At 43.5% G+C, this 24542-nt stretch overlaps 2 protein-coding genes across 24 annotated transcripts in view; both read right to left on the reverse strand.

Annotated features, from left to right (window-relative positions):
- The window catches only part of boi (brother of ihog), a 31403-nt gene extending 22474 nt beyond the window's left edge, over positions 1-8929 (reverse strand). For 2 of the 4 annotated variants that reach the window (XM_017182505.2, XM_017182508.2), the window contains exons 1-2: positions 8588-8929; positions 8123-8225 (exon numbers count right to left, since the gene is read on the reverse strand). The gene's annotated coding sequence lies outside the window, so the exon portion shown is untranslated. The remainder of the gene's footprint in view (positions 1-8122; positions 8226-8587) is intronic. The other 2 variants (XM_070288009.1, XM_070288008.1) reach the window with 2 other exon arrangements.
- Positions 8930-9487: 558 nt separating this feature from the next.
- trol (terribly reduced optic lobes) overlaps positions 9488-24542 on the reverse strand; it is a 94235-nt gene continuing 79180 nt past the window's right edge. For 18 of the 20 annotated variants that reach the window (XM_070288152.1, XM_070288150.1, XM_070288164.1 and 15 more), the window contains 14 exons: positions 23637-24243; positions 23299-23561; positions 22447-22624; positions 21702-22102; positions 21194-21635; positions 20884-21130; positions 20649-20820; positions 18008-18079; positions 14891-15120; positions 14557-14829; positions 12839-14492; positions 12362-12778; positions 12147-12294; positions 9488-10292 (listed from right to left, as the gene is read on the reverse strand). In XM_070288152.1, coding sequence (XP_070144253.1) covers positions 10250-10292; positions 12147-12294; positions 12362-12778; positions 12839-14492; positions 14557-14829; positions 14891-15120; positions 18008-18079; positions 20649-20820; positions 20884-21130; positions 21194-21635; positions 21702-22102; positions 22447-22624; positions 23299-23561; positions 23637-24243 — 5147 coding nt within the window. In that variant the 3' untranslated portion in view covers positions 9488-10249. Of the gene's footprint in view, positions 10293-12146; positions 12295-12361; positions 12779-12838; positions 14493-14556; positions 14830-14890; positions 15121-16554; positions 17217-18007; positions 18080-20648; positions 20821-20883; positions 21131-21193; positions 21636-21701; positions 22103-22446; positions 22625-23298; positions 23562-23636; positions 24244-24542 lie in introns of those variants that run through there. The other 2 variants (XM_070288151.1, XM_070288165.1) reach the window with 2 other exon arrangements.

The raw sequence follows: 24542 nt of genomic DNA on the forward strand, positions 1-24542 counted from the left end.
GGGGGCGCTCACAGCTGACAGCAGGGGCGGGCTCTTTGCCCCCAATTCGTGCTTGATTGAATGATTGAACCGCGTTGAATGCATTAGATTTGATGAACGATTCTGGAAAGTGGAAAAGTCGGCAGATCGGTGGATCGTTTTCGTGCGCTCAGTTCGTTCGGTTTGCTTTTCACATGAAATGCTATAAACCCAATTTAATTTTGTTTTTATTTGTTTCGCTTATTTACTCGCAGCAGAGGAACGTGTGTGTCTGTTTGCCCTGGCCCCTCTCCCTTTTTTGCTTCTTATAACTGGGGTCCAAAGGGACTCGGACTTCTTATCAGGCCCACCGAATCAATGGACAACAAAGTTTTTATCACGTAACAACGAAAGCCCAAACAAGGAGAATGGAAATCAACCGAAATAAACCAAGAAATAGAAATTTGAAGTGCAAACAAAACACACAGAAAATTCTTATTCTTTTTTCCCCCCTTAATGTCGAAGGGGGGGGGGGGGGGGAGTTCATTCAAGGCTAGAAGCCTCAAGTCCCAGAAGCTTTTAAGACCGGAAACACGCCTTCTGGAGGAGATCCTACAAATAAATCCTTGGTTCCTTTTGAAGGAGGTCACTCCTTAAATTTATGTATATTTGCTTAGTTGGTACTATATCATATTCACTCAAGGTCACCAAATATTGATTGCATATCAGCACCAAGACATTAGATACCTATTCATTCAAGCCAAAACCTTGAAGCTTATATCATTTTTCGGTGGTAAATATTTATTTTAAGCTTTAATATCTAGAAGTTCAAATTTCCAATGCCTGATATCTATCCTTTTTTAAAGAAATATTCCTTTAATTCGATTTATTTCTTGGCCTTGAATCGCGTGTGTACACAGGTGGGAAGAGTCTAGCCAAAAGTCGGAAACAATTAGCCGACCGAGAGGAAAGGGCTTACAACCTGGATTTATGCTTCTTCCACTGATTCTCGATGATCTCGGAGGCAGCAAAGCCGATGATTTGGAATGCAGTTCGGATTTCCAGAGAAATGAACGCGGGAAGGGGTAAAAATTCGTGTCGGGGGGGGGGGGGGGGGGGCTGGACCAGAGACGCAATCGATGAAAAGGTTGCCTTGGGTCCGGTCCTCTTTAACTTCTTCTTCATCTTTGGTATGCGCTTCAAGGTGAACTCAACTGAACGGCAACAAAAAATTCGAGTCTAAAAAATGACAAACGTGACTGTGGGTCTCCATCTAGCCGCCGTGTCTCTCTCTCCCTCCCTTTCTGTCCCTTATGCAAATGCGGATGCAGCAGCCACTGTTTTCATATCTCCTTTACCTTCTCCCCATTTACTCCTTAAGTCACAGTGGTACTTCCATAAAGCGGATTTCCGTAGGTCAGACATTTTGAAGAGGAGAGTAGGATTATCTGTTTAACCACGATACGGATTTCATTCTTTTTAAATCTTTTAAAAACCTATTCTTTGACTTAAAATCTTTCCGGCTGAAAATTTGTTACTCAATTTACACTGTTTTTGTATTGTTTGTAATAGAGCAGTTAAGAATGCAGTATTCCAGCCTCTTTTCCAGTCTTCCTTTTTCTCTCTCCCTGTACCTCGTGTATCGCCTGTTGCTAGGTAGCTATTTTTGCCCCTACTCCCTCTTTCGTTTCCACCGCCCGCGTGGGCGACGCCGTTGTCTTCGTCTCTCCTCCTCGTCTCACTCCGATGCGGACTCGAACTTTGTGCGGCGTCTGTTTATGAATGAAATCCGTTTAAGCCCGAACCGCTAGCGGCTTACCTTACCCTTACCCCGGTTCGCCCCGGTCACTTCCAACTACGAAGCATTCCATTTTCCATGATTTCCATGAATGAACGTGCGAGCATGTTGTTGCTGCCTCGTTGCGCTGGAACAGCTGGCAGTGGAACGCAGTTCCAGCAGTTCATTGCACGGTTCATTGCATTCATTCAGTGCAGATGCCAAATTGGCTCACCCCCATTATTGCCAGCCCCAATCCCAAACCCCTTTGGTTTCGATCGAGTGAGCAAATTGATCCTCCAATTAAGGAAAGAGCGTGGGGTAACAGAGGCGAGAGACATCATTAAATGTGATCGATGTCTAAACTTCTGCTTTCAAAACGGGTGCAAAAGGTTAAGATTGTACCGTTACACAGAGAAGTTACAGTAACAGTTACAGTTACAGATTTGGCCAACCAAATATATGTATGTGTATGTATATCGCTCCCCTTTGCTAATCACTTTTCTAAACCGGTGCAAGAGACTTTCAAAAAATCAAACGAAAGAAAAGCAAGCAAAAAAAAAAAAGAGAGGAGAAAGACGAGAAAATACCAAGCTGAGGCTGGGAGCGATCTACCTCCCAACTTGCTTTCTATTCACGCAGTCACTCTCCGGACACTCTGATACCCTGTTCCACTCAGCCAGAAAATGGTGTAACAAGTACATCACTGTTCGGAATGTGCCATAATCCATTTCGATTCTAACCTTTCCTAAGCCAACGAGTAATGTGATGACACTCGGTGACCTCGGCCTGAAGTCACATACCATTTTCCTATTTTATTATTATTTCCGGAGAGTAAGGTCAGTCTCTCAGAGTTTTCTCAGTAGAGTGCAAGTTGGACTGAAGAGAGGAAGTAAAATAATGATCTGTCTAAAACGGTCCTCACTGAAGCTGAAGAATCTCTGAATTCCAAATGGAGTCTAATAACTCATTATTTATTAAAGTTATATCTATATATTCAGATCTGCGGAAGCTCTGCCTCGACTCCATGACCTGTAGGTATTCCATAGTCCGCATTTAACTCTTTCCAGATCGGGCTTATCATGAACGCTGATCTATGACTCGAGTTGGCCTGCGAATGGAGCTCAAAGATCTTGAATCTTGGAACGGAACGTTGGCGTTCGCATTTGCCGGCCTGGCTTCGAACTCATTTTCTAATTGCCCCACGGTGGCCGAGGAATGTCTGTCTATTCATTCGCGGTCTGTCCCGCTCCTCTCCTCCCCGTCACCACCTTCTCTCCGCCTCAAGTTACTGGCTCACTCTGGTATGTGTTTTTGTTCGTTTCGTTTTGTTTTTGTGTTTTTTTTTCCCAGTTTCCACGCAGGTTTAATTACCACGGAGACGTGCAAAGTTCGAATCGGAATCAGAATCGGGGAATCGGAATTGGAATCTCGGTTGCCAGCAGCATTTGCATTGGGATCTCCCGGCTCTCGAGGTAGACATACCGATGATCGTCTGCTATTTTAATTGAGTTCACAAATGTTCTCAACCGCGAGACCCATTCACAGCTGGCGGTCACCGGTGCCCCCTTCTAACGCTGACAGCTACGTGCTGGGCAGCTCCAACTCCGATGCCCCAGTGACCCCCGGGAGGGAGTCGGGTGCCGAGTGCCTCCTAGATGGTTAGTTAGTTGGTCGGAAATCAAAGCAGTTTGATTATTCAATGTTTTCACAGCGTTTTGTGGGAAATGAATACATCATCGCAGCCCCAGGCCACCGATCCCCAAGACCCCATACCCTTGGCTCTTTCTGACTCTTTGGGTAAGGCTCTAATTAAAAACTGCCTCCAACAGGTGTGTGCCGGAAAGAGAAAGAGTGGCTGAGACAGAGAGGGGCGAGATGGGAGACTCTAATCCATCAAGCCATTTTGGTTTTATGTTGATTCATTGATTAGCCATGAGCTTTCTATTGTTTCGGTTGCTGTTCTATTATAGCTTTGACTCCAGCGACCCGATTCCTATTCCTATTCATTCATTGCCTTGTTGCTGAGGCCATGATTCAAATTGATAAAGTTAATTGGTTGCTTCTAACGGACTTTAAATCCCATAATCACTTTACTTTACTTGACTACTTGATCTGATATATGCCTTCAAATATTTGTTTACATTGCTGTCTATATTATGATTAAATAGTTTTTCAAGCAACCCTTATTTACATTCCAAAATCGTTTCATTCACTTTACTGCTTTTGATCCAATATTCCTAGACCTCCTTTGTTTCCCTCCAAAAACATCAAGTAAAGCATTGAAAATTGGTTTTATAGACCAGTCCCCGACTAGACTTATTTCCAGGCTGATCCGCTCCAGAAGATATCACATCCGCACATCCCTCTGAATTTCCCAGCAAACACTTGCCCGAGTTCCTGAGCGCTGCTACCTGGGTCTGGTAGCTACCATTGTTAACTCCCGACCCTCTCTACCTGTGTCAATGTCAGACTGAGCGCTAAATTGTCGCTTATTAAATGTCTCTCGTCCCGCCGACGACGACGAGCCACTTTATCAAAACTGAGAACTGAGGACTGATCCGGCCAGGAGGAGGAGGCGGCGGCGGCGGAGGAGATTGTGACGATAGAGGACCGAATTCCGAATTCCACGTAACCGAGCGTGTCCGTCCGGATTCCGTGTCGTCTGTCGTCGGCCGAAAATTATGACTTGTTTTGGGATTGGTGTGCAAATAGCCCACTTCCTGTCTGTCTCCGTTTCCCTTTTCTTGCTGTCGCGCAGACGCAAAGCGCTCTGATTGCTGTCGCCGTCGTTGTTGTCATCGTCACGGCCCGCCGATGTCCCCGCTGATAAGAAGAGCTACGAACACGGCGGGGAACATTTATTTATGCACTACTGTCTACTGTCTTTGTTTCCCCCCGATCATGGTCCGTACTCCCACTCTAGATCCCTATCCCACTCCAAATCCCCCACTGCAGCTCCCGATTGCTGCCTCTTTTGTGCTGCTGCTGCTTCTGTTTTTTGTTTAGACATTAAATGAGTTATGGTGTTATCCTTGGAAGTAAAAGTACCCCAGGGTAGCCACTAATATTTTTAATTTCAATGGAATTCATCAGTTTAAGATTGAAATACTGAAAAGCACGTATTTGATATGTTTTGGGTCATAAAATTCCTACATCTGGCGAGCTTACTTTTTTTTTTTTGGGTACCCAAAAATTCCCAACCAATATCCATGGCAATTGATGCGGTTTCTCGGTGTGCTACCGATGTCTTTAGTGCGATAAGCCGGAGATCTACGTGCCTGAGATTCTCGCCTCCTTACCCTCTCGATTAACCTTTTTTTTCTGTGGGCGTGGCAGTGTTCAGACGGAGAACATATGTGATCACATTACGTTGGCGGCTTGTAATGCGCTTCCGTTTTCGGTTGCGGCTTCTTCTATCTTCGCTGGATTCTTCATCTACTTCAGCATCATTTGTCTTTCTTCTTTTTTTTTCTTCTTGGTTTAGTTTGTGAAGCTAATTTACCTTTTTTGATGCAAAGACCATGCCGCTCGGAAAGAGATGACTCCCAATCCCAAATCCGAATCGGAATCCGGACCAATTCGGCCTGCAATTACACTTCCGCTAAAGGGAAAATCACAAGAAAAACGTAAAAAAAAATGTGAAGACCCCCATTCATGCCGTCTCAGGCTCAGCTTCAGTCTCAGTCTCAGTCTCAGTCTCTGTGTCAGTCTCAAAACCCAGGCTCATTCACAAGACTCGGAGTCGAGCCGAGGCGAGTTCAACCATTCATTCATTCACGTTGATTGCCACCTTTGGGGCTTCAAGCCGCTCCTCTCTGCCCCCAAACTGCCCGCCTGCCCTACGGCCGCCTCTTGTGCTCCAATGATTAGTCTGTGCTAATGAACAGGCGGCGGCGGCTACCTAGCAAAAAAAAAAATATATATATAATAAAATAAAAAAAAGCCCATGAAGACCAAAAAGCACCGAAAAAAGAGCGAGACAAAGCTGCACGAAAGCGGCAAACAAACAGAAATCAAATCCAATTTATGTTTTCAACATTAATCATAATTTCTGGGGTCCATTCGGCTTGGCGTGAAATGATTTTTATGCGCCGTTTTTACGGAACCAAAATCCGTTTCGTCGGAATCTGAATCCAAATCTAAATCCCAATCGAAATCGAAATCCAAATCGCTCGCGAGGGGAAAAGGTGTCAATGTCTATGTCTAATTTTGATGGGAAATGCACTCGGGCATGCGTTCTGCTATTCTCATTATGACTGTGAGATCTGGTTTAATGTGAGATATGGGAAATATGGCTGGGAAACTAGATTAGTGGATCAGTATTAATCGAGTGCGAGAATCGATCTCTCAATCGTTTTGGCCATGAAATTTGAGCGCAACGAATAGGGGGAATTATGGCAAGACCTAAATGGAATATAGAATGCCATATGCTATACTATAACTTTAACTTAGTTGAGTGATTGAAGTGATCATTAGTTTTACGGGTTAATCAAGAGGACATAAAGACTTGATTAAAAGACATCGACGAACTTAGAGCCCCTTACATAGCAACCCAATTATCTTGCTTAATGCTAAACCTATTCAAATGGTTTCATTATACCTAGATTAACCTAGGCAGAGGACCTGTTCTGGCCAAGTTTCAAATCGGTAGCCCCGTCGAGGCCACCAGGGAACACAGAACTCGTGGGCGGGGGCCATCAATGGGGTGATCTGGAGAGAGAACCTTCGTGGGCCACTTGAAAAGCAATTTTTTGAAATTTATTTTCCATTTATCGCTTTATTTATTTTCTACCTTCGTTCAGTGTGGCCCGTTCTCATCCTCTCGTTCTCATTCACCTGGTCTATCTGCTTATGCGATTAGAGTGCAGCAAAGGAGCTCGGCAAGATGACGATGTGGATGTGGATTGGGATTTGGAATGGGAATTGGGCATGGGTATGGGAATTCGAATGGAGACGATGACGTTGATGATGATGATGATGGTGCTGCTCTCCGGTGTGTTTATTTTTGTTTGGACCCAGAGACCTTTTTGTTTGTCTGCACTTTCGATGGATAACGAAGAACCAAGAGCCCCGGCAAGCGATGCACGAAGAATAAGGGAGAGGGAGAGGGGAGGAGCGCAAAAGGAACTCCGTCTCAATGGGCCACAATCGAAAGTAATAATGAAATCCCATCAACAACAAGACAAAGGCTCTGCCGACGTCGCTGCGAAGGCCTCTGCCCAGTGACCATTCTCATTCCCATTCTCGGTCCCATCCTCATCCTCATCCCATTCCCATTCTCGCTGCCCAGTCCCTGTCCTGGCCTGGCCCTTCCCTTTAGAATGAGACAACGACGACACTTGCCTTGATTTTTATTGTTGGGCTTTTCCCCCTGCCGTTGATTTATAGTTAGCGCAGGAAAATGGGAATAGTGAGTTTCGTTACCAGCCAAGAGCAACATGCGAGACAGCAAGAGGCGTTCGTTACCAGCCAGGATCAGCATGTGCAACACTTGCACTCCCTCCTCCTCTCTCAACCGCTCTTCGCTGATCTTGTTCTCCCAGCAGCTGCCTGTTGCATTCCGCTCTCTCTCACCTTTTGCCAATGGCAACAAAAATATGCGTGCCGAGTACAGGTCAACCCGGCTAAGACGAACTGGTTCAGAGTATGGAATTTAAAATGGATAACCCATTCAATTAGAGATGCCAACTAATGGCGGACCTGTTGCATTTTAAGTAATACAAAATCTGTACAGCTTCAACTTTTATGTTTCAATATAGAATTTGCCAAAGAAGTTTGAAATTGCTAAAGAGGCACCACTGTATTTGTGCACGCCTCTCCCTCTTTTGGCTCTCCTCCTCTCTCCATTTTGACTTTTCTATTCTGGTGCTCAGTCGTAGACAGTTCATTAATGTTATCAACGAGTGGAAAGGGGGAAATGAAGGATGGTCTTCCAATGGGGGAGAGCCGCTCACTACTCCCCCCGCCACCCATGACAGGTTTGAGATGCTTGGCTGTTTTCTGGTTTATGCTCGTGATAAATTTGATGTGCAGCACTTGCTCTGCCTGTCGCTGTTGTTGTTGTTACATCGTTTTGGGGGCATCGCTGCTGACACATAAAGTAACGGCAGTAGGCAATCGGCAATCGGCGCAATTGGCAATTGGCCATCGGCCATCGGCCAACGATCGCCGGCGGACGACAGTTGGTCACCTGGCGGCCCAAAAAAGGACATAACCACCAAGCACAGCCACAAACCTGTCAACTGGAATCGATCGATATGGCAGTGGCTGCGTTTAAGGAAGAGTAAGGGGGCCCGGGGTCTGGGTCTTACGGACATTTACGGACTCAACTGACCAGCTGAACTACTTTCCAGACAAGACACCTTTACCGTTACGCACACTCACCTGCAATTGCAGCGATTTTCAGTGATTTCCAGCGTTTTGCGATTTCCAAAGGGCGAAATAGGGAAAGTCCTCTCCTTCTCTCTCTCTCTCTCCCTTTGCAGCGCTAAACAAACGGTAAATACTTCAATTAGATTTTGATCACTTGGCGCGGCGGCATTCTTGCGATTTTTCTCATATAAAAAAAAACAGTGACAAAACGAAGTAACGTAAAAAAAACAAAGTAAAAGAAGGCAGCCCAAATAAAATAAACCTATTAAAATGTTATAGCATTTTCAAAGCCTTTCGAACACAAACACACACATGAGAACGAACGGAAAAAAAAGAAAATCACAGAGATTGGCATAGCTTTAAATTGAATTTCGTGGCTCTTAGTCACATCCGCCGTTATTTGATCTTCGATCTACGGTTTCGGCATCCCTGAATACGAAAATTTCATTTCATTCACGATATTCGACAAACATTTACCCGAATTATGGATGTTGATGTTCCGCCGGACCGTATAATTTATTGTTATTGGGTGTTTGCGGGACGACGCTTCTTTTAGCCGGTTGCCGTTTTAAAAATAAAAACAAACTTGGCACACGCACTTTTCACGCTCTCTCGCTGCGGGATTTTGTTTTGTCCCGTTTTTGCTTTCCTCTTCGTTTTGGGCTCAAAAGTAGGGATCTAAATAACACTCACTGGGTTTTGAAACAGTCGAAAAAAAGGTAAATAAATATTAAGTTAGTTAACACGACGAGGGCGCCAAAAGCCGATGGTTTATTCCAATTTTCCTTATTTCTTATTTCTTTCACACGACTTTCTTGCTCGGCGGCGCGAAGCGAAGTGAGCAGAAAGCAGCGGCCGATAGGCCAGCTCGCAGTGCTGCCAGGTGTGGCGAGCGCACTAGCTAGATTCTGAGTAGAAAAAAGCTGGAATAAGATTTATATATAAGCTACACCCAAATGCTATAAAAATAAATAATTGATGTCTTGAATTTGTTTAAAATAATCTAAATTGTTTATATATAAGACGATTTCGTGACCAAGAAGGTCATATAAATCTAAGCTTTTGTTGTTTTGTCAAGCAGGCAGAATTTTTTCTAGCATGTTCTGTGTAATCCATATTTAACCATAAAAACTATATATATTTAAATAAATAATAATTAACAAATAAGCTCTTCCATTCTAGACCTAGCTAGAAAACAGCTAAACTGGAAACACTCACCGCGTGCGGCCGCACGAGGCGGAGCCGAAGCAGAGCCGAAGTACGAACGACCGCCAGAAGCTGCGCGAGTGGCTCTCTCCGACTATCTCCTTCTCTCTCGCTCTGTGGCAAGTCCTGTGAAATCCCACTCCAAGCCCCAAAAGCAAACACGTGCCAAAATTGTTGTTGATTTCTTTTTAATATATCTTCTGCTTGTTGCGTTTGTTGCTTTTTATCCACTCAACAGTTTTCGTTCGTTCACAATAGTTGCATTCATAGTTGGTTTTTTTTTTTATCATTAAATGGTATCAATTGATATTTTAATTAATAACGTGAGTGTGTGTGTGTTCCGATTTTACACTGGGGAAAGGTTTTCACAAAACAAATAATAATAATAAAAAAAAAAAAACAGAGTCATAGTTATAGTTACAAGCTAGGAAACTAAAAATATAAAATATAAAATGCCTTCAACTATTGAGCATTTATTGCTTTTGTTGGTGTTCTTTGCTGTTGTTATTGTGGTTGCAAGTTGGCTAGTATGCGTTGTTGTTGTTGTTCTTCGAGTTAGTTAGTTAGTTGTTTAATCCTAGGCTTTATCTGCATTATGTATTTGTATTATTCAGCATTATCTGCATTATTGTTTCTGTTTCGTTTCACGTAAAAAAAAAAACAGGTGTGCGTGTGTATTTTTTTTGTGATATTCGCTTGTTCCTTGCTAACAATCTTTAACTTAGACTTAAGGATCGAAGAAGCATTCAATTTAGTGGTAGAAGTGTTCGTTTCTCTCTTTTTTTTTTGGTTTCCATATCTGTACGCCATAAAATATTTAATTTTTTTGTTGTTTTTGCTTGGGCTTATCCTCGTATGTTGTATATATAAAAATGGTTTCTTTTTGTTAATGTTATTTAATTAAAAAGCTAATTTCGGTTGCTGGTTGTGTCCTCAGACGACTGGCGGTTCGGTTCCTCCCAGGAGCTCTTCGTGACTGGTTTTGAAAAATATATGAAAAGAAAATAATAGGGGAAAAATGAGGAAAATTATAAATATAAAGTCATATAATATATATAAAAATACATATATAAATTATAAATAAATTAAGGAAAATAATACTTTCAAGAAAAAATAAATAATATAAACGGAAATGTATGGTAATAAACAATGTTGTAAAAATCTACATTAGATAAGTGAAGATTAAACGCCTTCCTAAATAAAACTGTTGTTTAATAAATATAAGGTAAAAAATAAATATAACAGTCATTCTCAAAAGAATTCACTAAGAGTAAGCTAAATAGTCCCTAATTACTCGTATTTAGTTTTGGGAAAAACATGATAAGCCAGTGTTGGTTAAAAGCCTCGCTAAGCTGCAATATCAGACTTTGTCTCAACGCGAAGAACTTTAATTTCTCCATCATTCGTTACTTAGATACATACATATATAGACCGACCAGATTATAAATATTTCTAATTTAATAGTATCCTTTTTTATATTTAAAGGATAATTAAGGATAGTACGTTTCAGAATGTAGGGTTATTAAATTGGGAACGCTTTTCAAATCTCAAAACTTGATAAAAACAATGATTTATTGAGATCAGATAAAAGAATTCAAAGCTATAGCTATGGGAAACGCACTGGACTTCAGGGTTACAGCAGAATCAGAGTGGGTCTAGTTAAGCACAAGTTCCTATAGTTCATATAGACCGAGTGTTATCAGATATGTATATCTGTGTATACATTTATAGCTTTCAAGTGGTGTGCCCTGAGCTTGGCTTCGAAACGAGAACAATCCAACTAGAAGTGGCTTAGACTAGTTAAGATCTGTAACAATACCGTACAATATTTCTGGTGCTACCTAATTGACTATAAAAAAAAAATGTTCGAGCTTATAGGATAGCTTAAATCTAGACGGATTATCTATCTTCGTTTATGTGGCTGGCGGCTCTAACTATACTTTGTATAATATAACATGATATTCTGCGATGATATGGCACGATAATTCCAATTGTAACACTCCCAAAGGTATATGAATTGATATATATAATTATAATATGATATAATTATATGATATAATTTCCGCGGCTATGACACTTTTGCTTGGAATTGGAATTTGGAAATAATAAAGCTGAACTTGTCTGGATTAATATTCAGTTTGAAACTATATATGTTCTAATTCGACTAGCTAAGTTATCGGATATTATAATAATATATTATATAATACTGTCTAGCTCCTAGGCTTCCTCGATCTCCAAAAGTGTCATAACCGCATTTTCTTTTTAGAGGATTAACAAATATGGAACCAAGACATCCTTGTATCGATATCGATTATTGATCATATCTGTTCAAGGATTATTTGGATATGGAACCAAGACATCCTTATATCGATATCGATTATTGATCAGTTCCACATCCGTTTACAAGTTAAGGGATAGGAGGGGGTTTCCCTAGAGACTCTGCTCAATCAGGTTTGATATCGATTCCTAAACCGATCTCCGATTAAACAGGCCTAGCTGGGAGCGGGCAGCAAAAGCCCTATCGATGGGCCCAGGTATAGTAATATTGATACGGATAATGACAACGATAGCGCCCGACTGGCGATTAACTTGGGACGCGGATAGAAGATATGCACCGGCGGCGGCTGATCGAGCTCATCAAAGAAGCCAGCCTCGCTGGAGTCCCTTGGGTCCCAGGCCGTGTCCAAATCCACATCGATGTCGTCACCGATCTCTTGGTAGACGAGGCTAGAGGGATGCCACAGACTAAACCAAGGCAGGTGGGGATTAGAGTCAGGGGCATAGCCAACAAGGAGGCAGGCTGGAAAAGGGATAACTGAAAAATACTTACGCGGGACAGACATTGACATTGGCTCCATTGACGGCGGCTGGACTCAGGTTGATCTGGCCCACGGTCTCGCCCTCGACGACCACAATGCAGCCGGTGAAGTTTTGCGTGTAGCGGTTGCCCGTGAACCGAGCAATGTCCGGAATGCCACCTTTAAGTCAAACGGAAAGTCAAAAAAGGACCAAAAAGAGGGGGAGCAAAAAAAAAAAAACACCCACCGATAAACACATTGCCCGGCAGCTTCATCTTCTTCACCAGAGTGGGTCGCGTCTCGCCCGAGTGCAGAATGCGATCCACTTCCAACATGGCTGTGTTGTCCACCCGCTTGGCAATCACAATATGCCGAGCTCCGTCATTGACAAGGGTATCGCTATTGCGTATAACCGCCTCCTCGCCATCCAACCTCAGGGAGTACTCCACATAGCCATCGACAATGCCCACGGCCAGATAATCCTGGCCGGTGTACTCTTCGCCGGCCTTTTGGCCCCACCAGACCAGCAAGCCATTGGACTTGGTGGTGGTAAAGACAATGGCCACAGAGCTGTACTCCTGCTCAATGGCGGGATCAAACTGAGTGCGATTGATCTCCACGTAGCCATCGCCCCGGAAGGAGGCATTGAAGCCCACTTGAATATCTGGATTAGGATTCAAGGATTAATTTTAGGTCTCTGCATTAAAAACTCTATTAAACTTACGCTCCTGGCAGTATTTGCCACTAAAGCCCAGGGGACAGGAGCAAATGGCTTGCTGCTCCTCCTCCCGACAGCTGCCGCCATTCTCGCAGGGATCACTGGCGCAGGGTGCCATTGCATATGGCTGCAGTTCATCTCCATCGCGGTGGTGATCTGGTATCTCAGGCAATGGCGGTGGCATGGGCTCGCTATCGCTATCGCTGTCACTGTCCCCGTTGCCGCCACCAATCTCGTTCAGCTCGCCGCAGTTCTGGATATTCGCCGCATCCTTGATGTCCGCCAGCAGCTGAATGGATCGCTGCGAATCGTATAGCCGAGTGATGCAGCCATCGAAGCCTTTGGTGATGTTTACATCCCGGTTAATCTTCACCGTCGATCGATCGTAGCCGCCCACAAACAGTGGCGTCTTCAGTGACAGGATGCGTCCTGAGCCCGGAGCCTTGGCCTTGCGCTCTGGGGCATCGCCCACCCGCAGGATGCTCTCGCCCAGGCGCCGCAGCAGCTCAATGCGAGTCCAGCGGTGGAGAGGCAGTGGTTCTGCCGAACGCACTACCACCGGCTCCAGACGGGCGGCTGTGTTGATCAGCAGTTCTACATGACCGCCGCGGAGCACCAGCGCCAGATAATCGCCGCTGGGCAGGCTCGATTCGGCCGCATACAAGAGCACAGAGTCACCCAGGCTGGATGGACGCACGGAGAGCGTTATGTTGACGCGCGTGACCCTTGGCGTTCCATAGGCCGCATAGCTGTTGTTCTTGAAATTAAGACTGGACTCGCTCAGGTGCTCGATGTACTGGCAACGATCGCCGGTCCGGTTCAGTGGGCACAGGCACTCCATGTCCTGCTCGGTGTTCTCACAGCGTCCGGCACCGCACACGCCCGGCGTGCACTGGGCACCGCGGGCGGAGCAATCCCTGCCCGTCCACCCAGGCTGGCAGACGCAAGTGTAGGCCTGCTCTGTCTGACTCTCTAGGCAGACGCCATCGTTGGCACAGGGGCGCTCGGCACAGGGCCGGCAATCGGTGATGCCCTCCTTGAACTTGGCCTCGCGCATCAGCTCCACGGTGCGTCCTTGGAGAGTCAGCCGGCTGATGCAGCCCACGAATCCGGTTTGCTGGGACACCGCCTCCGCTGGGAGCAGCTCCCAGTTGGGCACGCCGCCAATGTACAAATCCTCAATAAGATCCAGCTGCGGCACTTGGAGTAGAGCTGGGAAGGCCACCGGATGCTGTTCATCCACCTGGATGTAACCATCGCGACGGGAACGATGCACGCGCACTGTATGCCACTCGTTGAGGGCCAAAGGCTCCTCGGCACGAACCAGCAGGGGTTTACCGCCGAAATCAAAGCGGAACTCCGCATAGCGATCCTTCAGGGAGAGGGCTATGTAGTCTCCAGTGCCACGGGTTTGCCCGTTGAAGAGCAACAGCCCATCAGCACTCTCCGGGCGGAAGGTAAGCTCGAAGTTGAACTTGAATGAGGAGTCGGGAAGGGTGGGGAAGCTCATGTAGCTGCGCGGTTCCTGGCGGAACTGGGGTATGGCGCCGGTGACCACCAGGATGTTGGGGTAGTCCACCGTCTCGCCATCGCCATAAACGGCGGTGCAAATGTAGGTTCCAGCATCATTGGCCTGGACACTGTCCAGGTTGAGCTTCTCCTGCAAAAAACAAAAAAAAAAGGTTAATGATTATAGACAAAAAGCTTCCCAGGACAAGACTTACATTGGCCAGACTGCGTCCGGCTTGGAGTTGTCCATACTGACGCCACCAGCGGTATGTTGGCTGGCGGCTCTCGTCGGCACCGCATTGCAGCTGGGCATTGCCTCCGACCTTGGCATGGACAATCTTGGAGCTCTTGAGCTCATGCGGCTGATCCTCCACCTCCAGGACGTAGCTGGTGGTATAGAGATCTCCCTGGTCGGTCCTGCACTTGCACACATAGTTGCCGGCATCGGTGGGATCCACATGACTGATCACCAGGCGGTTGCCCGCTTGCTGTAAATTCGAGATCCTCGTAATCTTGGAAAAACTTGAACTTGGTGGAGAGGATACTCACTCTCACGTTATTGCTGAGCGGTTGTCCGTCCGCCCGCTCCCAGACCACATCCGTGTAGGTGTCATCGGAGGAGTAGCACTCCACTTCAGTGGACTCGCCGACGCGCAGATTTGAGGATTGCTGGTCCAGTTTCAGGCTATAGTCCCGCGGACGCTCCTCTGGCGGGTCCAGACGAGCCGGTGGCAGGTAGTCGGGATAGTGGGGCACCGGTGGAGGCACGGGGCCGACCGCTGCAGGATACACCGACACCGGGACACACACAGAGACAGACGGCAACGGACGAAGGACGAAGGATGGTCGGCGGAACGTTCACAATTCAGCGACAATTTACAAGTGCAAGGTGCATGTATATATGTGTGGCGTATGTGGGTGTGTAGGGTGTGTGTATAGTGTGTGTTTGTAGTGTGTTTTTGTAGTGAGCCATGGAAATGGGAATAAGATAGTAAAAAATACATAGAGAGAGAAAAACAGTTAGCAAAATTACATGTCAAAAAGTGTGGTTTCAAACAGAGAAATGGCGATACTTATCGAAATAATCGATGTATTCACGATTTTTGTCATCGATCAAAAGTTACAAATTAACAAAATATCGATGTACTTATCGAAATAATCGATTTAGTTTCGATTTTTGTCATGGATCAAAAGTTAACAATTAACAACAACAAAATCGATATAATTTCGAATCCATATCGCACTTGGTTTTGTTTTAGTTTTATTTTCGTTTTTTTTTTTTTTGAATTTGGTTTCCTAGTTAGACAATACATAAAGATATATGATATACATAGAGAGACAGAAAGAGAGAGAGCGACAAAGAGGGGACTAGGTGGTGAGATTGGGGGGACTACTTGATGGAGCTACATTTACTCAATACTTCTACGGATCGAATCACACAGAATACACGCATTAATGTGGGGTTACGAATGGTTTCGTTTAGATTGGTATTTTTAACTCGTATTTATTTCGATGTTTTTTTTTTTAATTTTTTTGATTTTTCTTTGAATTCTACAAATCTAATTGGGATTTGGGTTACCACTATAATTTCGCAGATGTTTCATTTCCGGTTTGTTGATCACAAAAATACACATACAAAGGTATTTGCTACAGTTATCGATATATATATATATATATATATATTATACAAAAAGGCGATTACTATCTATCGTTTATCGGGTGACTGTGTGCGAGCATGTGTATGTGTGTGTGTGTGTGAATGTTCTGTGTTATATACAATAATTTTAAGAGATTCTAGACTTAGTTACAAGCTATAGTTAGTAACACATCGTAGCCATAGCCTGGCGCATGCAGATCATATTTATATATATACATATAGCCGAAACCTGAAGAATGCTGCAAAAGTATCTAGGTTATACGATCGATCGATGGCTGATCGTTTGGTTATCGTTTATCGTTACTTTTTGGGGTTACTTTCATCTCGTTTACGGTTACGTCTTAAGCTACTTGAAACCCATCGAGTGCGTGCGCCGTTGCTTCTGGATTGCATCCTTATGGAGCTTTGTAATTGGTGCTGTTTGTTGTTGATCGATTATCGCTGGTCGGTTATCGGTATATCGATAAGCCCTTATCCTTTGAGTGCCAATTGCAATCGTTTCAACTCTACGATTTTGTGCACCCACGAGCATTAAGGGGAGAATTAGACAGCGAAGGATGGAGAGAAAGAGTGGGAAATAGGAAATATTGAAAAGGAAAAGAGGATGGCAAGGATAGGTAGGAGAGGGATGGAAGATACTAAAAGAACTGGTACAGTTGAGTTCAAGTAAAAAAAGGAAATGGAATAAGGGTTACAGCTGGTTGGAGTTGAGATCAATTGATGGGGAACAGAAAGGTGAGAGGAACAGGACAAAAAGAGGTACAGTTGAGTTAAGGATCATAAACCATAAAGGGGGAGAGAGAGGGAGAGCAGGAGAGTACGCTTGCAGTGCTGGGGTGTAGAGACAGAAAACTTGGGACCAACCGCTGCCCTTCAGCTCCGTGAGATGCCGCTTCCTGATCCTGTTCCTTTGGCCATCTTCTCCACTTGTTGTCCTGTGGCTCCTGCCGAGATCCTTCTTCCAGCGCTTGAAACTGCCGCCCGCCGACGACTTGCCCCTGCTTCCGGCTATGCAGTTGAACTCGTCCGAGTGATCCGTACAGTCGTAGATTCCATCGCACACCATTCCCGCCCGGATGCAGGTGTGCGGATGCGAGACGCACTTGAAGTCGCTGGGCTGGCACGCATATGCAGCGACGGTCGATGGGGGCACTGGACGCACTGCAGCCGATCCGGAGGTCAAGTGCTTGGGGGGCGCGAGCTTGCCGCTTTTGAAGTCTGCTTACATTTCGGTATTATTTTTTTTTTGTTTTTAGCGATATATATTTCGGTTTTTAAACGGTAGGTTTCAGTATAATGAGTTTTGTTTTGTAATTAATTTGTATTATTTCCATTATTATAAATATTTGTGGTATTTTTTGAGGAAATACACAAAATAAAAAAATTAGCCAAGAATATGCAGCCTCACATTCAGCACTAAAAGCCCATCGGTTGGAAGTTAGTACCTCAACCTGGCTATAAAGTATATGTACAGGATGGGTATAAAAAAACCAAGGGGGGGGGGGGGGTCTAGCCTAAACCCAGGTAACACTACGTAAGTTACTGATCTCCACACACACACATGCTGGAGGTTGGAGACTGGAGACTAGAGGAGAGTGCTCTTTTAATAAAATCACGGATTATAGATTAGTGGATTTTGGGTTTTTTGGTTCATGGAGGGTTGTGTTTTTTTTTTTATAAAAATTGACCGTAGAGGTTTTTTTTTATGTGTATTATTTCGGATTTTCTTTTTTTTTTTTATAAAACTTCTATTGCTCTAGGGGTTAGGCAGTAGTATGTTACATAATACAAATTTCTCAAGATCATTAGATTAATACAAAACAAATGCAAAACGAAAACAGAAATTATAATAATAATATAAAAAATAATGAACGAAAAAAAATAATAATAATAAACAAAAAATTTTAAAAACAAAAAGAATGTAAGGATATACGATAAATTTGTGTTTATAAGGAAGGCTCGCTGCGATTTCTAGATTCGATTGGGCGGCTGGGGATGTGGTAACACACCTGTACAGATAAACAGAAACATGCAGGGCATATCTTTGGGGCTGTGGCCCTTGAACGGGTTCGGGTTGTATCCTAGTTTTATACATTTTTAATAATATGTTTTAATATATTTTGGTTGATTTTTTGTTTTCGATATTTTTTATTCGTGGTTTGTTGGTGGTTCGATTGTTGAGGCGTTGATTTATCGTTGAATTGATTGATTTATCGATCGGTTTATCGAGTTGCATTGTGTTGCAGTTGCATGCCATACCATTAAATTTGTTTGTGTTTTGTTTTTTTTCATATAAGGACAGTGTTTTTTCAAGTCAAGTCAAATCAAAGGTAAATTTAAAAATATATATTTCAACAAGCGCACATGTAAGAAAGTGGGAGAGAGAGAGAGAGAGAGAAAAGCGTGAGAGAGAAAGAAATAAATTATGAGTTTTAATTAATGTGTTTGTTCCATTTGCAAAAAATTAAAACAAAAACATCTCGTAACATCTCTGCGAAAGCTATATGTATATAGACCTCGGATTCTGGAGTCTGGAAGACCTCTCACTGACTGCTGACTGTTTGACTGATTTTAACTGATTCAAAAGGACAAAATTAAGAGTGTTTGAAATTATTATTTACAGTTACGTTGGTGCTGTTCTCTTTTGTATTTCTTATTTTTTTTCAGTGCAATTCAGGTGATGAGAGTGGAGTGTAGAGTGTAGAGTGTAGAGTGTAGAGTGTAGAGTATAGTATAACACAGAGTTGAAAATATGTAAACAAAAGAGAGAGGTAGAGCTTGTGCAGTGACTTATCTTAGTTAATTAACTTTCGTCATTGATTTACACTTTTATTTGTACACAAAAACACAAACAAACAGTAGACAATAGTATAACCCATAACCATAAAGGAGAACTAAATCTAACAGGTACTTAATACCCTGTAAAGATACAGTATCTCTCTGTTGAGATGGGGACAGCCGACACCAACAAAAGCTTGTTAATAAAAAAAAAAACATAAGCAACATAAAAAGAAGACGAGCCTCGGAAAACCGAAGCTTGAAATACCCTTGCAGTTTGCCTTAATATACTATTTAGAAATAATATTATTTTAAATTAAATTAAGTCAAATCGGATCAACACTTTAATACATATTTATATATATATAATTCAGTTGTTAGATTTTAGGAAAATAATATATATGTGGCACTAGGAATTTCTAATAAATAAATAAATTGATTAATAAAAAAATAAATTTAATTAATTAAAAAATAAAATTAATTCAATATGTATATTTCATTTGGTCACTGCAAGGGCCTTTGAAAGTAAATAAAAAGAATATATTACAATTTTTTGCTTCACACAGTTTCGCTGTGCAAGTTTTTAATGTTAATTTTATGTTTTATTTCTCACTTAGGTGTATCGTATTAGCAATGTTTATGTTGTTTTTTTTTCTCTGGCAGCCATTTTTTGGTTAATCTTAAGGTTTATCAAGTTTCAAAAGAATATTGGTTTTCGTAAATATATATATATTTTTGCAGAGCTTAAAATTCTAGAATTTCGAAAAAATATATAAAACGTTATGCAAAAGAGAATTTGGAATTGGGACTTTGACTTTGCATGCATATATATATCTACATATATATAGGTTAACACGATCGGGAGCCGAGTTTCGTTTGTGACTTCTTCACCAAAGTGTGTCTTGTGTGTAAAGTATTTGGCAATGATCGATATATTATCGATATATATATATATCGCTTTTGGTTATATACAGAGTGTTTGTGTGTGTGTGAACCCGGAAAACCCTGCTCCCTACAGTGCGGGACATACATACATAGACATAGAGTTTGTTTTTTGTTCAAAATGACAATTTCCGTTTGCATATTTACAGGTTTCTTTTTGTTTGGTTTTTGTTGATTTTTTTTTGTTGATTTCCTCTGCCTAATTAGCTTGTTTTTCGGCCGGTTTTAAGCTTAGGTTAACAAATACAAGTACATTGATGTGAATTGTTTTTATATATATAGGCGTATTCAAGTATATATAGTATATATAGGTGTGTGTTTATATATATAGAGTGGTGAATTAGTAAAATCAGCGAACGATCAAACCTGCTTAAACAAAGCCTAAAGTCTGGGGAAATTCCTTTCAAACTTTTTCTGAAGTTTTTCTTGTTTATCCTCTTTTTTTTTGTTTTTAAAATTTAAGAATTATAAATTTTAAAAATTTTAAAATTTTAAACTTAAAAAATTTAAAAATTTAAAATTTTAAAATTTTATTATTTAAGCATTTATATTTTCTTTGGGTTTGATTTAATTTTTTGGGCTGGCCTAACAGGGGCTAAACAAAGCCTAGTCTGGAAAATTCCTTTCAAACTTTTTTGTCTTTTAAAATTTATCCTCTTTTCTGTCGTTTTGTAATATTTAAATATTTATATATATTTTTTTTTTGAGTTTTAATTTTCGATTTTTGGGGGCTGTGGTGGTCGGGATTCGGTTTTTTTGCCTCATCTTATTTTTATATATTTTTTTTTTCATAATTTTTAATTTTTAAAGGGTTCGATAGAGGGGGACAGAGAGAGAAAGAGATGGGAGATGGGGGCGCACTTTCGCCTGGAGCCTGACTGCGGGGGGTGGGGAGAAACCGGGGACCCAACACCGCCAAGGATTACTCACTTATAACTTTCAAATCAACGGAGCTAGATGGCAGGTTGCGTCCTCTGGCCATATCGTACTGATCGCAGATGTAGCGACCCTCGTCCTCCGGCCGTAGCTGGGTAAGGATCAGCACTTGGCTGTCCGGGCGGGCATTGTGCGGCAGCTCGCCGCCTTCGCGATGCCAACGGAACTGGAAAATGGCCAAGAATAATTACAAAAAGATCTCAAGTAGAGTAGTATAAAATCTGCTCACCTGGGTATTGACATTCACCTCGACGCCGTACTGCGAGGTGGCCGTGCAGCGCAGCTGAATGCTATCGCCCTCGCGGGCCTGGGTCACCTGCGACTGGGGCAGCGGCTGGTAGTATGGTGGCTTCACCTGCACCTGGGCAGTCTCGGTGCGATTGCCATAGCTATTGGAGGCCGTGCATCGATAGCCACCGGCATCAGCTGGGGTGATGGCATCAAAACGCAGCACATTGCCGTCAATGCGTACAGAGCTGGCGGGGATTTCATCAAGGTTTTAAATGGTATAAAAATCAAGGTTTAATATTGATAGTTACCTGGGCAGTGGGCGACCGTTGTCGGTGCTCCAGTAGACATCCTCGGGACGTGCATTTGTCACCTGACAGTATATGTCCACGTTGCGTCCGGCCTCAACCCTCAGCGGTATCTTCGGGTAGAAGCTAATCTGGGGCAGGGGCAGCTGTACCAATTCCCGCACCACAAAGGAGACCACATGACCGGCGGGATTCACACCGCTGCAGCGATACTGTCCCAAATTCTCCTCCTGAACGTACACGATCACCAGGCTGTTGCGTATAATGTGGGCATTGCTAGGCAATGGAGTGCCATCGACACGCTCCCAGCGTGGATTCAGCTGGGCGGAAATGCCGCAGGTGAGGGTCACATTGTCGCCGATATTCGTCTGTAGCTGATCCATGCGGGGTGGGGGCTGAAGCTGTCCAGGATCCAGTCCCTGATTATGGCCATCGTCGTCGTCATCTAGGAAAAAAAAAGAGATAACAATGAGAGACAAGTGGAAGATGTATTTATCCGAAAAACTCTTACGTATTCCCACATCGCCGCGCTTGGGATTGACCTCAACACGGACGCTGCGCTCATCGGTGCTCACATCGTTGGAGCCCTTGCAGGTGTAGATACCAGCATCGGCCTGGGTAACACGATACACAAGGATCTCGGCCTGGTTTTGCCTGCCGAGTGATTCAACCGCATTGTGGGCATGTGGAACTGTTGAAGTCCAGGTCACATAGGGATCGGGATAGCCGCTGCCCACACACTCCAGATGCAGTTCATCGCCTTCGGTGAGACGAATGTGGTCACCGGAAGGAGTGATCACCACCAGCGGTGCCTCCACAACGCTTATGGTGGCAACGCCAGAGGCCTCGCCCACCTCGTTTCTGGCACGGCATTCGTAGTCACCGGCATCGTCCATCATAATGTCAGAGAACCTGAAGGAGTAAATAGTATTTAATATAGAAAAGAATCTTTTAAGCAGGATCTACACTCATAAAAATATTTTTCTAAATAAAAAACAAATCGTCCTAAAACTAAGAACATTTTTCTAGAATTAAGAAAAAGTTTCCAAGGATTTAAGGCTTTATTTTCCCCAGATTTATGAGGTTTTTTCTGATTTTCTTTGTTCAGTTTCTTCCTTAATGACACCAGGGCGAAGTCGCCCTAAAATTTGGTGCGACACATACCGTACGTGTTTGCTTATGATTCCCAACTGGTTTTAGGGCGATTTTAGGTAAACATTTTTATGAGTGTATCGAGTGTTGATGGGATTACTTACACAACATAGCCGCGACCTTCAACGCGGTGACGAGCGGATAGCGGCTTGCCATCAACGCGCACCCACTCCACGGTCGGCTCGGGTATGCCAGTGGCTGTGCAATAGAGCGACGCCTGGGCACCCACCAAGGCGGTCTGGATGGGTTCGGATTCTATCTTAATGCTCGGCCGCTCCCGAGCTGCAAACAAGCAAACGATGGTGGTGGCACCGATTAGTATAAGGATCAGATTGTGCGGACCTGTCTTATTACCGACTCCACTCTTGTGCACTAAGTGTGTGTTTTTTGTTTGTTTTTTTTTTTTAATTAAAATTAATGGTTCATGGGGGGTCCAGGGTTTAGGATTTGATAGAAATAAAATTTTTTTAGAAAGAAAACCAGTGTATTTAAGGGGAAGAAAGAGAGACAACAAGACGAGAGACGAGAGAGCAAAGTTATGGTTAGCTGGGGATCTTTTGCTCGTCAAAGAGAAAAAAAGAGATTAAGAGAGAGAAAGTTACGGGGCTTAGGGTCAGCTGAGGTCAGGGGAGGTCACAGAAGCTTACGGCCAGAGTTAAGGGGATCATTCCATGTAATGTACTTTTTTTTATGAGTTTTTAGGATGATTTAAGGTTTGTTTTTTAAAGGATTTATTACGAATTTTTTATAAAGTTTTCTTAATTTATTTATAACTTGTTTTTTAGACTTTTATTTCGTGAAATGACTCCCTGAAATCCTCTGAAATAGATCCCTTAACCCTCTGCAAAAGCGACCTCCCTTTGACCACAACTAGCCAGACATAGCTAGACAAAAAGCTATGTCTATATCGTACAGTTATGGGTTATATTTCAGCTACCGGACCTCTGACCACTTACGTTCAATGTCGATAATCGTGCTGGACTGATCAGAGCCATGGATGTTCTCGGCTATGCAGGAGTAGGGACCGCGGTTCTCGGGACGCGCTGCATAAATGGTGAGGACATTGCCGCTGACATGGACATTGTTGGCCATCTGGTCATGGACCTTGGTCCATTTCACAGAGGGACGCGGTGAGCCGCTGGCCTCACAGGTGACGCTCAAATCGCGACCCTGCTCCACCACAATCAGCTCCTCTAAGGGCACAATCACGGCACCGACCCTATGGATATAAATAAAATATAAAAATATAAAAAAATAATCAAATACAGATCCTGGCATCCTGGTGGCAACTCACCCATCGACACTGGGCGGCTGGTGACGCGGTTCAATATAGACACGGGCATCGGCAGTAAAGTTGCGACGAGTGCGCGGATCAAAGGCCACACAGGTGTAGGTGCCAGAGTCGCGATCGCTGGCATCCAGCACCTCCAGGGAGTTGCCATTGATGTAGATGTTGCGCGAAGCGGAGGCGGTCAGTGGGTAACCCTCGTGGGACCACTCGTACCTTAGGTTGGCCGCACTTGTGGTCTGGCAGGTGAGCCGGAAGGACTCGCCGGGCTGGCCATTATGCTCCTCCGGCTGGATGTAGAGACGATCTCGCGGTGGACTCGGCGGCGGAGTACTGCTCTGGACATACACCTGGACATATTTCTCGTCGCGGTTAAGGTTGTTCTCCGCCTGGCAGCGGTAGCGACCCTCGTCGGATTTTCGTGGCGAATCAAAGATCAGACTGTTGCCATAGGTCCGGGAGTGGGCATCCACCTGGCCATCGATGCGCGTCCAGGTGACCGTGGGCTTGGGATTGCCCTCCACCTCGCAAACAATATCATTCTGCTGGTATTCCTCAAAGGTAACATGGTTGGGCAGGTTAACAATCTGGGCGGGTCGGCGTTGGCTTTCAGCTGTGTGTGGGGGGGGGGGATAAGTATATATAAAAAATAATTTAAACCCTCTAAAGCCACTTTAAAATATTAAAAAAATATTTAAACGTAAAAAAAGAATTGTGAAAAAAGTAATTAGTGCCTTAAGGCACTTTTGGGGCTTAGAGGGTTAAGGGTCTCAAAAAAAAAAAAGGAAAGAGTGGTAAATCTAAGCTTGAAATACCATAGCGTGCCAGCATTTCCTTGGCATATCCTTCGTTAAGCGTAGGCATTTTTATAAATTATTTTTAATTGTTAATCTTACAGATTAAAAAAATTAA

The sequence above is a fragment of the Drosophila kikkawai genome, chromosome X (assembly GCF_030179895.1).
Source record: "Drosophila kikkawai strain 14028-0561.14 chromosome X, DkikHiC1v2, whole genome shotgun sequence".
NCBI classification, from domain to species: domain Eukaryota; kingdom Metazoa; phylum Arthropoda; class Insecta; order Diptera; family Drosophilidae; genus Drosophila; species Drosophila kikkawai.